Consider the following 18,422-nt stretch of genomic DNA (forward strand, 5'->3'; position numbering starts at 1 on the left):
GTTCGACAGTTTGAATCCCTGCTTTCTCTGGCTTCACACCCACCCACCCCGCCCGGCCATCTCGATGTGTGAAAGTTAGTGTATTAGCTAATGATCCATCATGCATGACATTCCTGGGAGTGTTTAAACTAAAATGTTGTATTACCATATCATTTTGGTATATTCTCTATAGTTATGTACTTGAAAATGTATCAATTGACCAATTCAGCACATTTGGGCAGAGTTGATACAAAATAGTCCAGTATTGCAATGCTTCACTGGATTAATCTGAAACTTTGCACACACACTGCTGCCATCTTGTGGCCAAAACCTAAATTGCACCTAAACTGCAATATTATATTGTGGCCTTTCTCTTGCATTTCAAAATGAAAATAAAAAATACCTGCATGGTTTGTATTATCTTTTACCAGATCTAGTGTGTTATATTCCCATATATTAATTTCACATCTCCACAAACTTCAAAGTATTTCCTTTAAAATGGTATCAAGAATATGCATATCCTTGCTTCAGGTCCTGAGCTACAGGCAGTTAGATTTAGGTATGTCATTTAGCGGAAATTGAAAAAAAGGGTCAGATTCTTAAGAGGTTAAACAAGCAGAATGCCCGCTCTAAGCACAATACCCACAGAGCCGGTTTGTGGCTTTCCAAATACCATTTGATCTTCCTACATGGAGATTGAACATTAAGTCATCTCAATGCGGAAGGTTGTCTATGGGAGGATTATAATACCGATGATGGCCATTGCTGAACTCACCACCACATGAGGACCATCCATTGAAGCCAGGACTCCCAACCGCAGTGATGGACTGATTAAAATCGGGGACAAGCAAAATCCAGTGAGTCTGGATTAGTGATTTACCGCTTTTAGATCCACCGCATCTACAGCATAACCATGCTTATACCCCTCCATAGAGACACTGTTTGGAATGGGGTTGTAATGAGAAATCAATGGGGAGATGATTGGATATGCAAATGCCGGCTAAGATCATTGTAGAATCTAGAGAGAGAATTGTAGCTATTGATCACAGGGTGAGATTTGTGAAGTGCTGAACGATGGCATTAAGTGGTAGAGGAGGCTGTGGGTCAGCATGGGATTAATACCAATGTATCTTTATTGAAGAAAATTAACAGATGAGAAAATTATGACTGTCAGTTTACAGGTCTTTGATAGTGACTGGTTTGATTGATTGGATGATTTGGGAGGGGAGGATGACACCGAGACGACTGAATGACCAGAGAACAGATGTGATTGGCTTATATTCTGTATTGTGTGTCGATTGACAGCTGGTTGTCAGTGAGGGTGGGTCCCTGAAGAGCTGACCTCATGCTAGCCTCAGGTCAGAGCTTGTTTTACAGTGGAAATCCTCAGTCAGATACCTTTACTAGTGTATTCTCTGATTGAACAGTAAACAGTTGTTTTGAATGCCACAGTACAAGACAAGGGAATGGTTTCACTACTATGGTAGTTTGTCTTTAAAATATCACATGATAACACATTGCATGTTAAATATCCCAAAGCAAAGATTTGTCTCCATTTGAAAACAAATTGTGAATGTACAGTATATCCATTTAGTAATGTACTGTATCATAATGATTCTGATAATCTTATATGTGCATTTGCTATACTGTTGGGGCTTGCAGGCAATCTGTTCTCAATGTTTATTTTCGGTGTATCTTTTGGCATCCGCTCCCTTCAATGTCAAAAAGTGCCTCTGTGCTGCCGAGAGTTGGGCCGCTAATGCTGTAGACTTAGTGTGTGCCGCTCAATGCAGGCCTTGTATAAAACAGACTGCCTCCCTCCTCTCCCCCTTCCTCCTCGCTGTCTGAAAGCAATTAGACCTTGAGCCGGCGCATTGCATCCCTATTACACAAAAACCTGAGTTTGTGGCAACCTCAGAGAATTGAGTGCTCCTGTAGAGGCCTTTCAGACATAGGGCTTGTGTGTGTGTGTGTGTGTGTGTCTGTGTGTGGTGTGTGTCGGTGTACATGAGCAGCCACTGGTGTGTCTGTGTCCATGTGTGTGTGGCGTGTGTGTGTACTGTTCTGTCAATTCCTGTTTGTGTGGGCAGTTCATTTCTCAATAACCCCTGCCTCCTCGCATTTCAAACAAAACAACTCAGAACACAGCAGAAGCCATAGGATTTTGGAGGCCGGGAATGGCCTTCCATGGGAATGAAAGACGGGCACTTGATTTCTTTAGGGAGGATGTGAGCGAGGACACTGGAGGAAAGGAGACGTGTAAAGTCTGTCAGTATTGCTCTAAGGAGACACCGCCTAATTCGCAGAACCAGAGGCTTCAATGCCGCTTGCAGCCTTCTAATACCACTCTTACGGAAAATTTGACTCATAACATTCTCAGAGGATAGGGAAAGGCATTGTGCAAGGTTCAAATTGAGACTGAGAGAAAAGAGGGAAGGAAAAAGGGCATTGTGCAAGGTTCAAATTGAGACTGACAGAAAAGAGGGAAGGAAAAAGGGTAGGAAAGACAGAAGGAAAAGGGAGATAGGTGCATGCCTCCCTCCTCTCTGTGCTGACAGAAGGGACCTGTGAGTAAACACGTCTGACGTCCATCTGGGAGGCTTGGGTTCGGTTGGGTGGAGGAGTGGGCCCACGTCACGCTTCACTGCCTCCCCTCATTTTGGACTAGGCTCTGATTTTGAAGGACACGATCAAAGATGAGAAGGATCTGTAGTCTTTTCAGTAAACCATGCTGAAATATACAGACTGATTTAGGAGTATTATTAGATTAATATAAGTATTTTCCATCAAATACATTTTTCCACTCACTAAACATTGAATCTACTGAAAGTAAAGTATTTGACTACTGGGAGCAGATAAGGACTAGACACATGAGCATTTCCCAACAAATCAAGCTATATTATTAGTTTAATTTATATTTTGTAGCCTACACCTAGGGGATTTAAATCAGACTTAGTTGACTACAAGGAAGGGATCAAGAGGATGAATCACTTTGTAAGCCAACCAAGGTGGATTGTTAGCACAATGTTGAAAACCAGGAGTAGACAAACGGTCTTACAAACTGTGAAAAGTTCAATCGGCCAAAAAAGTTGTTTTACCTTCTGCTTCAAATCACCAGCGGGTCACAACGAGCATCACAATGGCAGACACACTTGCTTGGTTTCAACAAGCCTGAAGCTTTCCAAGACCTGAAAGGTTTCCTCCCTCTCAGTTAGTTCCACAGGCATCTCGTTCCATGAACATTTTTTATAAGGTTTCTTGTTGCCCAGAGTGACCTTCCCGCTGTCGTCAGGCATCCATCTGTGCTCGGGTCCGCCACAGAACATCTGTGCCAATATGGCACACCTCCATGGGGAAGGAAGGAGTGAGAGAGAAAGAGAATAAAAAGAGAGAGGAAAAAGCTAGGAAGAACTACAAATCTCAAACCTGATACACTAACAACAACGAATTATGGAAACACATGCTTACAGAAAATATAATAGTCTCATAAATGATTGATTCAGAGCTGAATACATTTTGAATTGACTAACGGGTCAACCACAAGGCCAAACTGCCACCGTAGCACCGTATAGCAGTGTTCATTTTGGCAGCTATTTTAGATTTAGGTTTGGTCTTAGTTTTAGTCTTAAAATATATTTAAGTCACATTTTAGGCATTTCATCCTTTGTTAGTTTTAGTCAACTAAAACTCTGGACAATTTTTGTCTAGTGTTAGTCACATAATAGTTGGTGCAATTTTACCCAGTAGCCCTTTCCTGCAGTCAAATTACCTAGTGGCCTCATGGGTGGAATGTTAATAATATTTTTCATAATTTCATAATTAATAACCATTCTTTTAAAATCTGGTGTTTCTATGTCAAACAGTTTGTTATATTTCAGTCTTCTATGATGTCTATATCTGACATGGTACAGCTGTCTTATTTTTTAAAGCCCATAACCATGTGAGGTGTATACTTTTGTTTCAAAGTAGATGTTTAAGACTACCATGAAACACTGTGTGACCCTGATTTATCCCACTGCAGTAAAAGGTTAAATAATTAATATTTACCTCTAACGTCCATCACGTGAACTGATAGCCTTGTCCAACTAGGCCTACCATCCCCTTGTATAATTTAACACTCATAATTATCCATGTAGGCCCCTCAAACTCAACTCTGGACCTCGAAGCCAGTTCCACTGCATTCTTTCATTGTAGGACAGAAAACAAGCAGGCTCTGGACCTCGTAGTTTCCAAAACTCAGTCCTCGGGACCCCAAGGGGTGCACATTATAATTGTTTTCCCTATACAGCTCAGTCAAATAATCAACTAATCATCAAGCTTGACATCCACTGCCTTCCCCACCGACATAATCCAGCCGTGACATCATTAAAAATGGACCTCCAATGTAGACCCAAAATGTCGCCCAATACAGTTGATCAACATCTCCTGCTGGGCATTAATAGGCTACTGCTCTGCTGGCCAGCCTCTACATGTGTGAGATTGCAATTATTATAGGATTCATGAGATAAGATTGGGATAATATACAGTGCATTTGGAAAGTATTCAGACCCCTTGAGCTCTGTCAGAGTGACCATCGGGTTCTTGGTCACCTCCTTGACCAAGGCCTTTCTCCCCCGATTGCTCAGTTTGGCCGGGCGGCCAGCTCTAGGAAGAGTCTCGGTGGTTCCAAACTTCTTCCATTTAAGAATGATGGAGGCCGCTCTATTATTGGGGACTTTCAATGCTGCAGAAATGTTTTGGTACCCTTCCCCAGATCTGTGCCTCGATACAATCCTGTCTCAGAGCTCTACGCACAATTCCTTCGACCTCATGGCTTGGTTTTTGCTCTGACATGCACTGTCAATTGTGGGACCATTATATAGACAAGTTTGTGCCTTTCAAAATCATGTCCAATCAATTGAATTTACCACAGGTGGACATCAATCAAGTTGTAGAAACATCTCAAGGATGATCAATGGAAAGGGTCTGAATACCTATGTAAATAAGGTATTTCTGTTTTAAATATTTAATAAATGTATTCACTGTGACTTCCATTGAAGCTCAGAAACACAAATAGCAATACGTAATGCATGTGAGTTACCCGTTGCCGTTAGCTCATGTGTGGTTTCGCACACATGTGTCACATACAGGTAAGCTGAATCAAACTGCCGTGCTATAGAATGAGGAAAAATGTGCTACAGTGTTTCTGTGTCCCTATGCATTAGATTAATTGCTGGCCATCAACAATCCTACAGGAACTTGTCTGTCGGCCTTGCATTAAAGAACATAATTGGTTAAGGAAAACTGTGATAAATAAAAAAGTATATCAGTTTCACTTATGGACCAAAGGATTGACAGCCGTCCCATATAGATTGCAAAATAGTTGGGAAGAGATCTTTGACGTACCGATCCCGTGGCATAGTGTTTATGAACTGACATGCAAAACGACACCGGATTAAAACATTTGAATCTTTCAATTTAAATTATTATATAAAATTCTTGCTACCAATAGAATGTTATTTATATGGGGGATACAATCTTCCCAGCTCTGAAGATTTTGCTGTGAAGAGACAGAATCATTAGATCATTTGTTTTGGTTCTGTCCATTTGTAGCTTGTTTTTGGACAAAGGTCCAGGAATGGCTAAAGAATTGCAATATTTACCTGGAGCTAACCTTGCAGATAGCATTATTGGGTGATCTGAAAAGTCATAGTCAATCAATCAATAATATTTATTTATTTATTTATTTATTTATTTCACCTTTATTTAACCAGGTAAGCCAGTTGAGAACAAGTTCTCATTTACAACTGCGACCTGGCCAAGATAAAGCATAGCAGTGCGATAAAAACAACAACACAGAGTTACATATGGGGTAAAAAAACATAAAGTCAAAAAATACAACAGAAAATATATATATATAGTGTGTGCAAATGTAGCAAGTTATGGAGGTAAGGCAATAAATAGGCTATAGTGCAAAATAATTACAATTAGTATTAACACTGGAATGCTAGATGTGCAAGAGATTATGTGCAAATAGAGATACTGGGGTGCAAAACAGCAAAATAAATAACAATATAGGGATGAGGTAGTTGGGTGGGCTAATTTCAGATGGGCTATAATAATACTTTTAGCAAAAATGTTTATTTTTAATTCACAATCTGTAGAAGCAATGAGAATAGAAAGGTTCAGAACTTTTGTAAAACATCACAGTACGGTTGAAATATACATTTTAGTCATTTAGCAGACGCTCTTATCCAGAGCGGCTTACAGTTAGTGAATACATATTTTTTTTTTTTATACTGGCCCCCCGTGGGAAACGAACCCACAACCCTGGCGTTGCAAACGCCATGCTCTATCAACTGAGCTACATCCCTGCCGGCCATTCCCTCCCCTACCCTGGACGACGCTGGGCCAATTGTGCGCCGCCCATGAGTCTCCCGGTCGCTGCCGGCTGCGACAGAGCCTGGATTCGAACCAGGATCTCTAGTGGCACAGTTAGCACTGCGATGCAGTGCCTTAGACCACTGCGCCACTCAGGAGACGTATATATGGCAAATAGAAATCCTATATGGATGGTGTTAAGAGATAGATGGGAGGTATTGAATAGAGTTGAAGGATGGGACTAATAACAAATAACAACAAATAATAACAAAGATAGCTAATAATGTAAGCATACTGTGTCCATAATAAGTATATGGGTTGTATGTTGGGAGCTTTTGGGAAAGAGCACAGTTAGAAAGATATGGCATATAGAAGCAAACCGGATGAATGAGATCGGAGAGGTTGAGAGTAGAAGAAGTTCAGGAGCAAAAATATTATATATATATATATATATATATATATATATATATATATATATATATATATATATATATATATAATAGAATTATTGTAAAATTAACTGTGTCCATAAGGTGTAGATAGTAAGTATAGACCGGAAGTAGAGGCCTGGGCATTGTTGTTCACTAATTTACTCCAAATAGGGAAAGGATGGCGGGGTTGAAAAGTAATAAAGGGGAGTATATATTTAAAAAACATGGGGGATTGGAAGTGATGCAGACAATTACATTGATAGAAGATACAATCTATCTGCAATATTAAGCTGATCCACCCCCCCCCCCCCCCAAAAAACAAAACAAAAAAAAAAACAATCCTACAGGAGTTGGCTGTTCAGTATATACTCAACTACCAGGTAGTGGCCTGCCTATACTCAGAGACGTAGAGTTACTATACAGCTACTTCTAGCGTCTTGGTTGTGTCAGTGTGACAGCTTTGTTTTGTTGACTACTTCCTTGCCCTCTCTGTGTGGCGGCGCTACCATGGAGGGGCGGACTACATGCATCTCTGTAATCCTGTTAGCTGGCACGAACCAACACCGCCATCAAATAACTGAATAATGGACTCCCCGCCAACCGCCGGCACTCCGCAGCCGGTAGTCCAATGTGACAAGTGCTGAGCGGATGCTGGGCCGTGTTTGTTTTCTTATAGACCGAAGGGCTGAATGAGAGTGAAAAAGAGAGAGAGAAAAGCTAAAGAAAAGGGAAAAATGGAACAGAAAGAGAAAGAGAAAAATGTCACATCCGCAACAACGAGAAAGCAGACAGTACATCAAAAAGCATCTCGTTTGTTTGAAAGAACAATGCCAATTGGAGATGGCGGGAAGGAATGCATTGATTTGAGAATGTACAGAAGCTTATGAGATTGGCAAAAACATTGTTTATCAGTGTTAAATCTAATGGCATACGAACGACTGCTGTGTAGTTTTCCCAAAACTCAAAATTCCCAGTCATTCTCATATTGCACGTCAATCCAGTTGAATTACATAATTTATGCCTAATCTTGTTGTTTTTCAGATGATTAGTACAAGATTTAGTGGATGGGAGTCACTTACCATATTGTTGCACACAGATGGCATAGGGACAGTGTGAGAGCCGGTAATCAGGCCAAGCTAATGACCAAAGTTAATAAGCTAATGACTAGCTAGCAGTCATCCAGCTGTGAGAGTTCAGGACCAAGATTACCAACCTCCAGCTGTAGCAAATGGAGTGACAACAAACGGTAGTCATGTTGCATAGGTCATTTCCTGTTGTGGAGGGGCCTGTGTGATGTATTTTCCCCTGAGGTTTTTGGTACTCAACCAAGGTTATCCTCTGCGACTGGCGACATGCTCACAGCTGCAGGAGCCACTGGAGCCAACGCAGTTGGCCTCTGCTGAAGGTCTCTGCAGTTGCTCATCACCTGAGTTCCCAACAGGCTTTCTCTGAGTGTGAAGCAGTATAATGCAATTTGTCTTGTTTTTGAAAATATGGAATAGTCTTGCAATGAAAGCCACTGGGACAATGTTTAGTTTAGTTTTTTTTAATATTATGTTTTGGTTCATTGAATGCAAGTTATGGTAATACACATTGAAGTTGGATGCTGAAATAGTTTATTTCCTTTGTCCCTTTAGTTAATTCTCAAGTCTCTCTCTCCCTCTCTATCTCTATCTCTATCTCTCTCTCGCGCTCTCTCTCTGTTTCATCACCTCGTCTCTCCCTGTGCAGTCTCCAGGCTTGGCTCCTGATACAGATAGGGACTACATGTCTATGGCCCCTGGGAGCCGCATCTACGACTATGCCGCCATCCCTCCAACCATCCCCCAGCCCCAGCCCACCCCCACCCAATCCAGCCACAAACCCTCCGCTGCAGCCTCCTTCTTCATCAGGTATGTTAAAACCATACATTAACCTAAGAGCCTTCCCAACAAACCGGGAACATTTCCAGAACATACGCTAAGATTCCCATTAAGTTCTAGTTAGGGTTTGATCTAACATTAGGTTGATAACATCCCAAAAACATTCAAATAATGTTTTGATAGCAAAAGTGTTTTTTATTTTTATGTTTGAAATAAAATATCCTTGTAATGTTCTCCTAACGTTCACAAAAATGTTGTGCACAACATCTGTAACAACCACCACAGAACTTTCTAATTTGGTTTCCAGGTAATGTAATAACACAATGTACAGTACCAGTAATGTTTGTAGAACATAATTCCGGAACAAAATGTGAGAGCGATAGAAATGGTTCTGAGAAAACATTATGAGAAAATTCTGCTCATTTTGATAGAGATGTTATTAAAAACACCCATTACAACAAGCAGGGAATATTCCTACAATGCTCTCATGAAGTTATAGTATGACATGATTGTTCCAATAATGTTCCCTAAACATTCTTCAGCAATCTTGTCTGGATTCAATTAAATTGGTTCTCAGAAAACATGACTGGAACGTTCCGCTAACATTAATGGAGATGTCATCCGACACACCTACCCATGTATAGGATCTTAATTTGACCAGTTTCTCACAGCAGGAAAATAATCCTGCAACAACAGGAAATGTGAATTACTATGTGGATTTTAATTAATGGAAATATTTGTATTGGTTGATACATTTTTTGTTAGGCCAAATCAAGTCTGACATTTTAAAGTGGAAATTACAAACTTTAGAAGCATTTTTAAACCTTGAATGCACTACAAGTTTTAATTTCTTGTGGTGCAGGAAGATTTCTCCTGCAACAGGGTGGTCAGATGAAGATCCTGTATAGGCCTAACAACCAATGGTGTGTATTGATAACAACAAACAGCCCAGCAAACCAGGAACATTAGCTAATATTCCCATTATAGTTAGGGATAGAGCTAACATTAGGATGATAACGCCCCACAAAAATTCAAAGGATGTTTTTGATCACCAAATAATTTTTTCTAAGAAACTGTTTGAAATTAAATATCCTTGGAATGTTCTCCTAACATTCACTAAAATAGTGTTCACAACATCTGTAAAAACTACCACAGAACATTACGTTGTCAAGGAATGTAATAACACAATGTTGCGGTAATGTTCTTAGATCATACTACCGCAACACAATGTGGGAGCAATAAAAGCGGTTCTGAGGAAACATTACAGGAACGTTCTGCTAATGTTGATGGATATGTTATTCAAAACACCCATAACAACAAGCAGGGAATATTCCTACAATGGTGTCATACAGTTATAATGTGACATTATGACATGATGGTTCTAAAAAATATTCCCTGAACATACTTCAGCAATAAAATGTTGGAGAAATAGAAGTTGTTCTAAAAAAGCATTCCTGGAATATTCAGCTAACGTTGATGGAGATATTACTACTAACACATATTACAACAAACAAGAAACATTCCTGTGAGACTCTTATGAAGTTATTATGTAAGGTTGTGACATGATGATTCAGAATTAGTTCTGAAAACATTGCTGCAATGTTCTGCTAATATTGATGTGTAATGTAACATTATATTATGAAGTTGCCAAACTTTTACACAAATATCATTTCAATAATTGTTTTAAGATGGTAATCAAGTAGATTTGAACCAGCTATCTGCCATTTTCACACCCCATAGGCAACTTAGTCTGCTGCTCCACCAGGATCCTAATGGTTCTAGTGGATTCCCCTTTGTACTGAAATCCTGCAATTATGATCCAAACTACGGCTGCATGCACATCTATGTACACCTCACCGCAATCTGCCAGGCAATAATTTAACATGATTTCTGAAATCAAGTTTGAAGGGAAATTAAAAATTGAAACCTCCCATCTTTACAGTATACAGTTGAAGTCGGAAGTTTACATACACTTAGATTGGAGTCATTAAAAATCGTTTTTCAAACACTCCACACATTTCTTTTCAACAAACTATAGTTTTGGCAAATCGGTTAGGACATCTTCAGTCGTGGTCAAAAGTTTTGAGAATGACACAAGTATTGGTCTTCACAAAGTTCGCTGCTTCAGTGTTATGATATATTTTTGCCAGATGTTACTATAGTATACTGAAGTATAATTACAAGCATTCCATAAGTGTCAAAGGCTTTTATTGACAATTACATTAAGTTTATGCAAAGAGTCAATATTTGCAGTGTTGACCCTTCTTTTTCAAGACCTCTGCAATCCGCCCTGGCATGCTGTCAATTAACTTCTGGGCCACATCCTGACTGATGGCAGCCCATTCTTGTATAATCAATGCTTGGAGTTTGTCAGAATTTGTGGGTTTTTGTTTGTCCACCCGCCTCTTAAGGATCGACCACAAGTTCTCAATGGGATCAAGGTCTGGGGAGTTTCCTGGCCATGGACCCAAAATGTAAATGTTTTGTTCCCCAAGCCACTTAGTTATCACTTTTGCCTTATGGCAAGGTGCTCCATCATGCTGGAAAAGGCATTGGTCGTCACCAAACTGTTCTTGGATGGTTGGGAGAAGTTGCTCTCGGAGGATGTGTTGGTTCCATTCTTTATTCATGGCTGTGTTGTTAGGCAAAATTGTGAGTGAGCCCACTCCCTTGGCTGAGAAGCAACCCCACACATGAATGGTCTCAGGATGCTTTACTGTTGGCATGACACAGGACTGATGGTAGCGCTCACCTTGTCTTCTCCGGACAAGGTGTTTTCCGGATGCCACAAACAATCAGAAAGGGGATTCATCAGAGAAAATGACCTTACCCCAGTCCTCAGCAGTCCAATCCCTGTACCTTTTGCAGAATATCAGTCTGTCCCTAATGTTTTTCCTGGAGAGAAGTGGCTTCTTTGCTGCCCTTCTTGACACCAGGCAATCCTCCAAAAGTCTTCGCCTAACTGTGCATGCAGATGCACTCACACCTGCCTGCTGCCATTCCTGAGCAAGCTCTGCACTGGTGGTGCCCCGATCCTGCAGCTGAATCAACTTTAGGAGACAGTCCTGGCGCTTGCTGGACTTTCTTGGGCGCCCTGACGCCTTCTTCACAACAATTGAACCTCTCTCCTTGAAGTTCTTGATGATCCAATAAATGGTTGATTTAGGTGCAATCTTACTAGCAGCAATATCCTTGCCTGTGAAGCCCTTTTTGTGCAAAGCAATAATGATGGCACATGTTTCCTTGCAGGTAACCATGGTTAACAGAGGAAGAACAATGATTTCAAGCACCACCCTCTTTTTAAAGCTTCCAGTCTGTTATTCTAACTCAATCAGCATGACAGAGTGATCTCCAGCCTTGTCCTCGTCAACACTCTCACCTGCGTTAACGAGAGAATCACTGACATGATGGAAGCTGGTCCTTTTGTGGCAGGGCTGAAATGCAGTGGAAATGTTTTTTGGGGATTAAGTTCATTTTCATGGCAAAGAGGGACTTTTAAATTAATCTGATCACTCTTCATGACATTCTGGAGTATTTGCAAATTACCATCATTAAAACTGAGGCAGCAGACTTTGTGAAAATTAGTATTTGTGTCATTCTCAAAACTTTTGACCACGACTGTACATTGTGCATGACACAAGTAATTTTTCCAACAATTGTTTACAGACAGATTATTTCACTTATAATTCACTGTATCACAATTCCAGTGGGTCAGAAGTTTACATACACTATATTGAATGTGCCTTTAAACAGCTTTGACAATTCCAGAAAATGATTTCATGGCTTTAGAAGTTTCTGATAGGCTAATTGATATCATTTGAGTCAATTGGAGGTGTACCTGTGGATGTATTTCAAGGCCTACCTTCAAACTCAGTGCCTCTTTGCTTGACGTCATGGGAAAATCTAAAGAAATCAGCCAAGACCACAGAAAAAGATTGTAGACCTCCACAAGTCTGGTTCATCCTTGGGAACAATTTCCAAACGCCTGAAGGTACCACGTTCATCTGTACAAACAGTAGTACGCAAGTATAAACACCATGGGACCACGCAGCCGTCATACCGCTCAGGAAGGAGACGCGTTCTGTCTCCTAAAGATGAACGTACTTTGGTGCGAAAAGTGCAAATCAATCCCGGAACAACAGCAAAGGACCTCGTGAAGATGCTGGAGGAAACAGGTACAAAAGTATCTATATCCACAGTAAAACAAGTCCTATATCGACATAACCTGAAAGGCCGCCAGCAACGAAGAAGCCACTGCTCCAAAACCGCCTTAAAAAAGCCAGACTACGGTTTGCAACTGGACATGGGGACAAAGCTCGTACTTTTTGGAGAAATGTCCTCTGGGTGTGAAGCAGTATTATGCAAGTTGTCTCGTTTTTGAAAATATGGAATAGTCTTGCAATGAAAGCAACTGGGACAATGTTTAGTTTAGTTTTTTTTAACTATTATTACATTTACATTTTAGTCATTTAGCAGACGCTCTTATCCAGAGCGACTTACAGGAGCAATTAGGGTTAAGTGCCTTGCTCAAGGGCACATTTACGTCATTTAGCAGACGCTCTTATCCAGAGCGACTTACAAATTGGTGCATACACCCTATAGCAAGTGGGATAACCACTTTACAAATTTTATATATATATATATTTTTTTATTTTTTTATTTTTTTTATTTGGGGGGGGGGGGGGGGTAGAAGGATTACTTTATCCTATCCCAGGTATTCCTTAAAGAGGTGGGGTTTCAAATGTCTCCGGAAGGTGGTGAGTGACTCCGCTGTCCTGGCGTCGTGAGGGAGCTTGTTCCACCATTGGGGTGCCAGAGCAGCGAACAGTTTTGACTGGGCTGAGCGGGAACTATGCTTCCGGAAGGGGAGCCAGCAGGCCAGAGGTGGATGAACGCAATGCCCTCGTTTGGGTGTAGGGACTGATCAGAACCTGAAGGTACGGAGGTGCCGTTCCCCTCACTGCTCCATAGGCAAGCACCATGGTCTTGTAATGGATGCGAGCTTCAACTGGAAGCCAGTGGAGTGTGCGGAGGAGGGGGGTGACGTGAGAGAACTTGGGAAGGTTGAACACCAGCATTCTGGATGAGTTGTAGGGGTTTAATGGCACAGGCAGGGAGGCCAGCCAACAGCGAGTTGCAGTAATCCAGACGGGAGATGACAAGTGCCTGGATTAGGACCTGTGCCGCTTCCTGTGTAAGGCAGGGTCGTACTCTCCGAATGTTGTAGAGCATGAACCTGCAGGATCGGGTCACCGCCTTGATGTTAGCGGAGAACGACAGGGTGTTGTCCAGGGTCACGCCAAGGCTCTTCACACTCTGGGAGGAGGACACAACGGAGTTGTCAACCGTGATGGCGAGATCATGGAACGGGCAGTCCTTCCCCGGGAGGAAGAGCAGCTCCAGCTTGAGATGGTGATCCGTCATCCATACTGATATGTCTGCCAGACATGCAGAGATGCGATTCGCCACCTGGTTATCAGAAGGGGGAAAGGAGAAGATTAGTTGTGTATCGTCAGCGTAGCAATGATAGGAGAGGCCATGTGAGGATATGACAGAGCCAAGTGACTTGGTATATAGGGAGAATAGGAGAGGGCCTAGAACTGAGCCCTGGGGGACACCAGTGGTGAGAGCACGTGGTGCGGAGACAGCTTCTCGCCACGCCACTTGGTAGGAGCGACCGGTCAGGTAGGACGCAATCCAGGAGTGAGCCGCGCCGGAGATGCCCAGCTCGGAGAGGGTGGAGAGGAGGATCTGATGGTTCACAGTATCAAAGGCAGCAGACAGGTCTAGAAGGACAAGAGCAGAGGAGAGAGAGTTAGCTTTAGCAGTGCGGAGAGCCTCCGTGACACAGAGAAGAGCAGTCTCAGTTGAATGACCAGTCCTGAAACCTGACTGGTTTGGATCAAGAAGGTCATTCTGAGAGAGATAGCAAGAGAGTTGGCTAAAGACGGCACGCTCAATAGTTTTGGAAAGAAAAGAAAGAAGGGATACTGGTCTGTAGTTGTTGACATCAGTGGGATCGAGTGTTGGTTTTTTGAGAAGGGGTGCAACTCTCGCTCTCTTGAAGACGGAAGGGACATAGCCAGCGGTCAAGGATGAGTTGATCAGCGAGGTGAGGTAGGGGAGAAGGTCACCGGAGATGGTCTGGAGAAAAGAGGAGGAGATGGGGTCAAGCGGGCAGGTTGTTGGGCGGCCTGCAGTCACAGGTCGCAGGATTTTATCTGGAGAGAGAGGGGAGAAAGAAGTCAAAGCATAGGGTAGGGCAGTGTGAGTAGGACCAGCAGTGTCATTAGACCTAACAAACGAGGATCGGATGTCGTCAACCTTCTTTTCAAAGTGGTTGACGAAGTCATCCACAGAGAGAGACGAGGGGGGGGGGGGGGGGGGGGGGATTCAGCAGGGAGGAGAATGTGGCAAAGAGCTTCCTAGGGTTAGAGGCAGATGCTTGGAATTTAGAGTGGTAGAAAGTGGCCTTAGCAGCAGAAACAGATGAAGAAAATGTAGAGAGGAGGGAGTGAAAAGATGCCAGGTCGGCAGGGAGTTTAGTTTTCTTCCATTTCCGCTCAGCTGCCCGGAGCTCTGTTCTGTGAGCTCGCAATGAGTCATCAAGCCACGGAGCTGGAGGGGAGGACCGAGCCGGCCGGGAGGATAGGGGACACAGAGAGTCAAAGGATGCAGAAAGGGAGGAGAGGAGGGTTGAGGAGGCAGAATCAGGAGATTGGAGGGAGAAGGATTGAGCAGAGGGAAGAGATGATAGGATGGAAGAGGAGAGAGTAGTGGGAGAGAGAGAGCGAAGGTTGCGGCGGCGCATTACCATCTGTGTAGGGGCAGAGTGAGTAGTGTTGGAGGAGAGCGAGAGAGAAAAGGAAACAAAGTAGTGGTCGGAGACATGGAGGGGAGTTGCAGTGAGATTAGTAGAAGAGCAGCATCTAGTAAAGATGAGGTCAAGCGTATTGCCTGCCTTGTGAGTAGGGGGGGACGGTGAGAGGGTGAGGTCAAAAGAGGAGAGGAGTGGAAAGAAGGAGGCAGAGAGAAATGAGTCAAATGTAGACGTAGGGAGGTTGAAATCCCCCAAAACTGTGAGGGGTGAGCCATCCTCAGGAAAGGAACTTATCAAGGCGTCAAGCTCATTGATGAACTCTCCAAGGGAACCTGGAGGGCGATAGATGACAAGGATATTAAGCTTAAATGGGCTAGTGACTGTGACAGCATGGAATTCAAATGAGGAGATAGACAGATGGGTTAGGGGAAAAATTGAGAATGTCCACTTGGGAGAGATGAGGATTCCTGTGCCACCACCCCTCTGACCAGATGCTCTCGGGGTATGCGAGAACACATGGTCAGACGAGGAGAGAGCAGTAGGAGTAGCAGTGTTTTCAGTGGTAATCCATGTTTCCGTCAGCGCCAGGAAGTCGAGGGACTGGAGGTTTGCATAGGTTAGCTGGGATGAAGTCAGCTTTGTTGGCAGCAGAACGGCAGTTCCAGAGGCTGCCTGAGACCTGGAACTCCAGGTGTGGGGTGCGTGCAGGGACCACCAGGTTAGAGAGGCAGCAGCCACGCGGTGTGAGGCGTTTGTGTAGCCTGTGCGGAGAGGAGAGAACAGGGATAGGCAGAGGCATAGTTGACAGGCTGTAGCAAATGGCTACAATAATGCAGAGGAGATCGGAATGAAATGAACTAAACATCTGGGAAAGGAGAGAGTAGGGCCTCCCTCACCAAAACTTCCACCTCAGAAACTATAATTGTTTCACTGAACCACCCGAACAAAAACTCTCCCAACTTCCACTTTTAGAAATTAGAATTGTTGTGAACTACAGCGGTTCAATGTTTCAAGGAATAGACTCAACTTACTTTATTCAGCTAGCTAACTATGACACCATAGCTAACTAGCATGCTAGCATCCAATAACACACAGTTTAGCACCAATACTTGGTTACAACAAACTACCAATAGTGTGTTAACACACTAAACAGATAATTCGTGTCCGTGTCTAGTTCCTTTCATAACGCAGCAATAATTAAACGTTGGCTAGCTAGCACAAGTATATTGTATTTAGCTGCTACAGTACAGTTAGCTGGTCGTGTTGGCTAGCTAGCAATGGCTACTGTGTTGACTTTGTTTGAAAAACGGCTAGCTAGCTAGCTTCGTGCTGCGGGCCTACCTACAATACCTAACTACAATCTAAATGCATAATTAAGCCTTACTCGACAAAGCCCAAGCTATGTATAAAGCCAAACTTACCCGACGCCAGCTGACATTTGTCTTCTGCAATCAGTAGGTGTAATTAAGTACAGTAGCTACTAACTACCTAACGTTGATGGCTCAGATAATGAGGTTAGAAAAACGGCTGAATGGTAGGTAGCTAGCTGGCTTAATTACAGGTACTCTTAAGTGTGAAATAACATTGGAAACAACTCTCCACTGTTGCTAAACGTTACCAGTAGCTACCCGCTAGCTAGCTAGCCTCGTGCTTCGCCGGGCTCCGCCGTAAACAATACTTACCTACAATAATTACCTACAGAAACCTACAATAACTACCTAAATAACTACCTAAATAAACTACCTACAATACCTAACTACAATTACCTACCTACAATCTAAATACATGGTTTAAGCTTTACTCAACACCATATAAGAAGCCAAGCTTACCTCCTGCTAGAGAAAACACAACCTCTCCCGACCAAAGTGCACCGTACCAAAACCATTCTGTTCACTGATATGTTAAACAGTTCCTCATTCTCCCTCTCTCTCCTCTCTTTTTCTCTCTATTATGTTTTGGTTCATTGAATGCAAGTTATGGTAATACACATTGAAGTTGGATGCTGAAATAGTTTATTTATTTTGTCCCTTTAGTTAATTCTCAAGTCTCTCTCTCCCTCTCTATCGCTATCTCTCTCTCTCTCTCTCGCGCTCTCTCTCTGTTTCACCACCTCGTCTCTCCCTGTGCAGTCTCCAGGCTTGGCTCCTGATACAGATAGGGACTACACCATGGGACCACGCAGCTGTCATACCGCTCAGGAACGAGACACTTTCTGTCTCCTAAAGATGAACGTACTTTGGTGCGAAAAGTGTAAATCAATCCCGGAACAACAGCAAAGGACCTTGTAAAGATGCTGGAGGAAACAGGTACAAAAGTATTTATATCCACAGTAAAACAAGTCCTATATCAACATAACCTGAAAGGCCGCTCAGCAAGGAAGAAGCCACTGCTCCAAAACCGCCATTAAAAAGCCAGACTACGGTTTGCAACTGCACATGGGGACAAAGATCGTACTTTTTGGAGAAATGTCCTCTGGTCTGATGGAACTATTTGGCCATAATGACCATCGTTATGTTTGGAGGAAAAAGGGGGGCTTGCAAGCCAAAGAACACCATCCCAACCGTGAAGCACGGGGGTGGAAGCATCATGCTGTGGGGGTGCTTTGCTGCAGGAGGTACTGGTGCACTTCACAAAATAGATGGCATCATGAGGAAGGAAAATTATGTGGATATATTAAAGCAACATCTCAAGACATCAGTCAGGAAGTTAAAGCTTGGTCGCAAAGGGGTCTTCCAAATGGACAATGACTCCAAGCATACATCCAAAGTTGTGGCAAAATGGCTTAATGACAACAAAGTCAAGGTATTGGAGTGGCCATCACAAAGCCCTGACCTCAATCCTATAGAAAATGTGGGCAGAACTGAGAAAGCGTGTGCGAGCAAGGAGGCCTAGAAACCTGAGTCAGTTACACCAGCTCTGTCAGGAGGAATGGGCCAAAATTCACCCAACTTATTGTGGGAAGCTTGTGAA

The 18,422-nt window shown here is 42.8% G+C and overlaps 1 protein-coding gene across 1 annotated transcript in view; it reads left to right on the forward strand.

The window, feature by feature from the left end:
* kif26aa (kinesin family member 26Aa) overlaps window positions 1–18,422 on the forward strand; it is a gene marked incomplete at its 5' end in the record, with an annotated part of 226,185 nt that overhangs the window by 115,051 nt on the left and 92,712 nt on the right. The window contains one exon of the mRNA XM_084149357.1: window positions 8,502–8,662. Coding sequence (XP_084005483.1) covers window positions 8,502–8,662 — 161 coding nt within the window. The remainder of the gene's footprint in view (window positions 1–8,501; window positions 8,663–18,422) is intronic.

The sequence above is a fragment of the Coregonus lavaretus genome (assembly GCF_964263955.1).
Source record: "Coregonus lavaretus genome assembly, chromosome: 31".
Classification (NCBI taxonomy): domain Eukaryota; kingdom Metazoa; phylum Chordata; class Actinopteri; order Salmoniformes; family Salmonidae; genus Coregonus; species Coregonus lavaretus.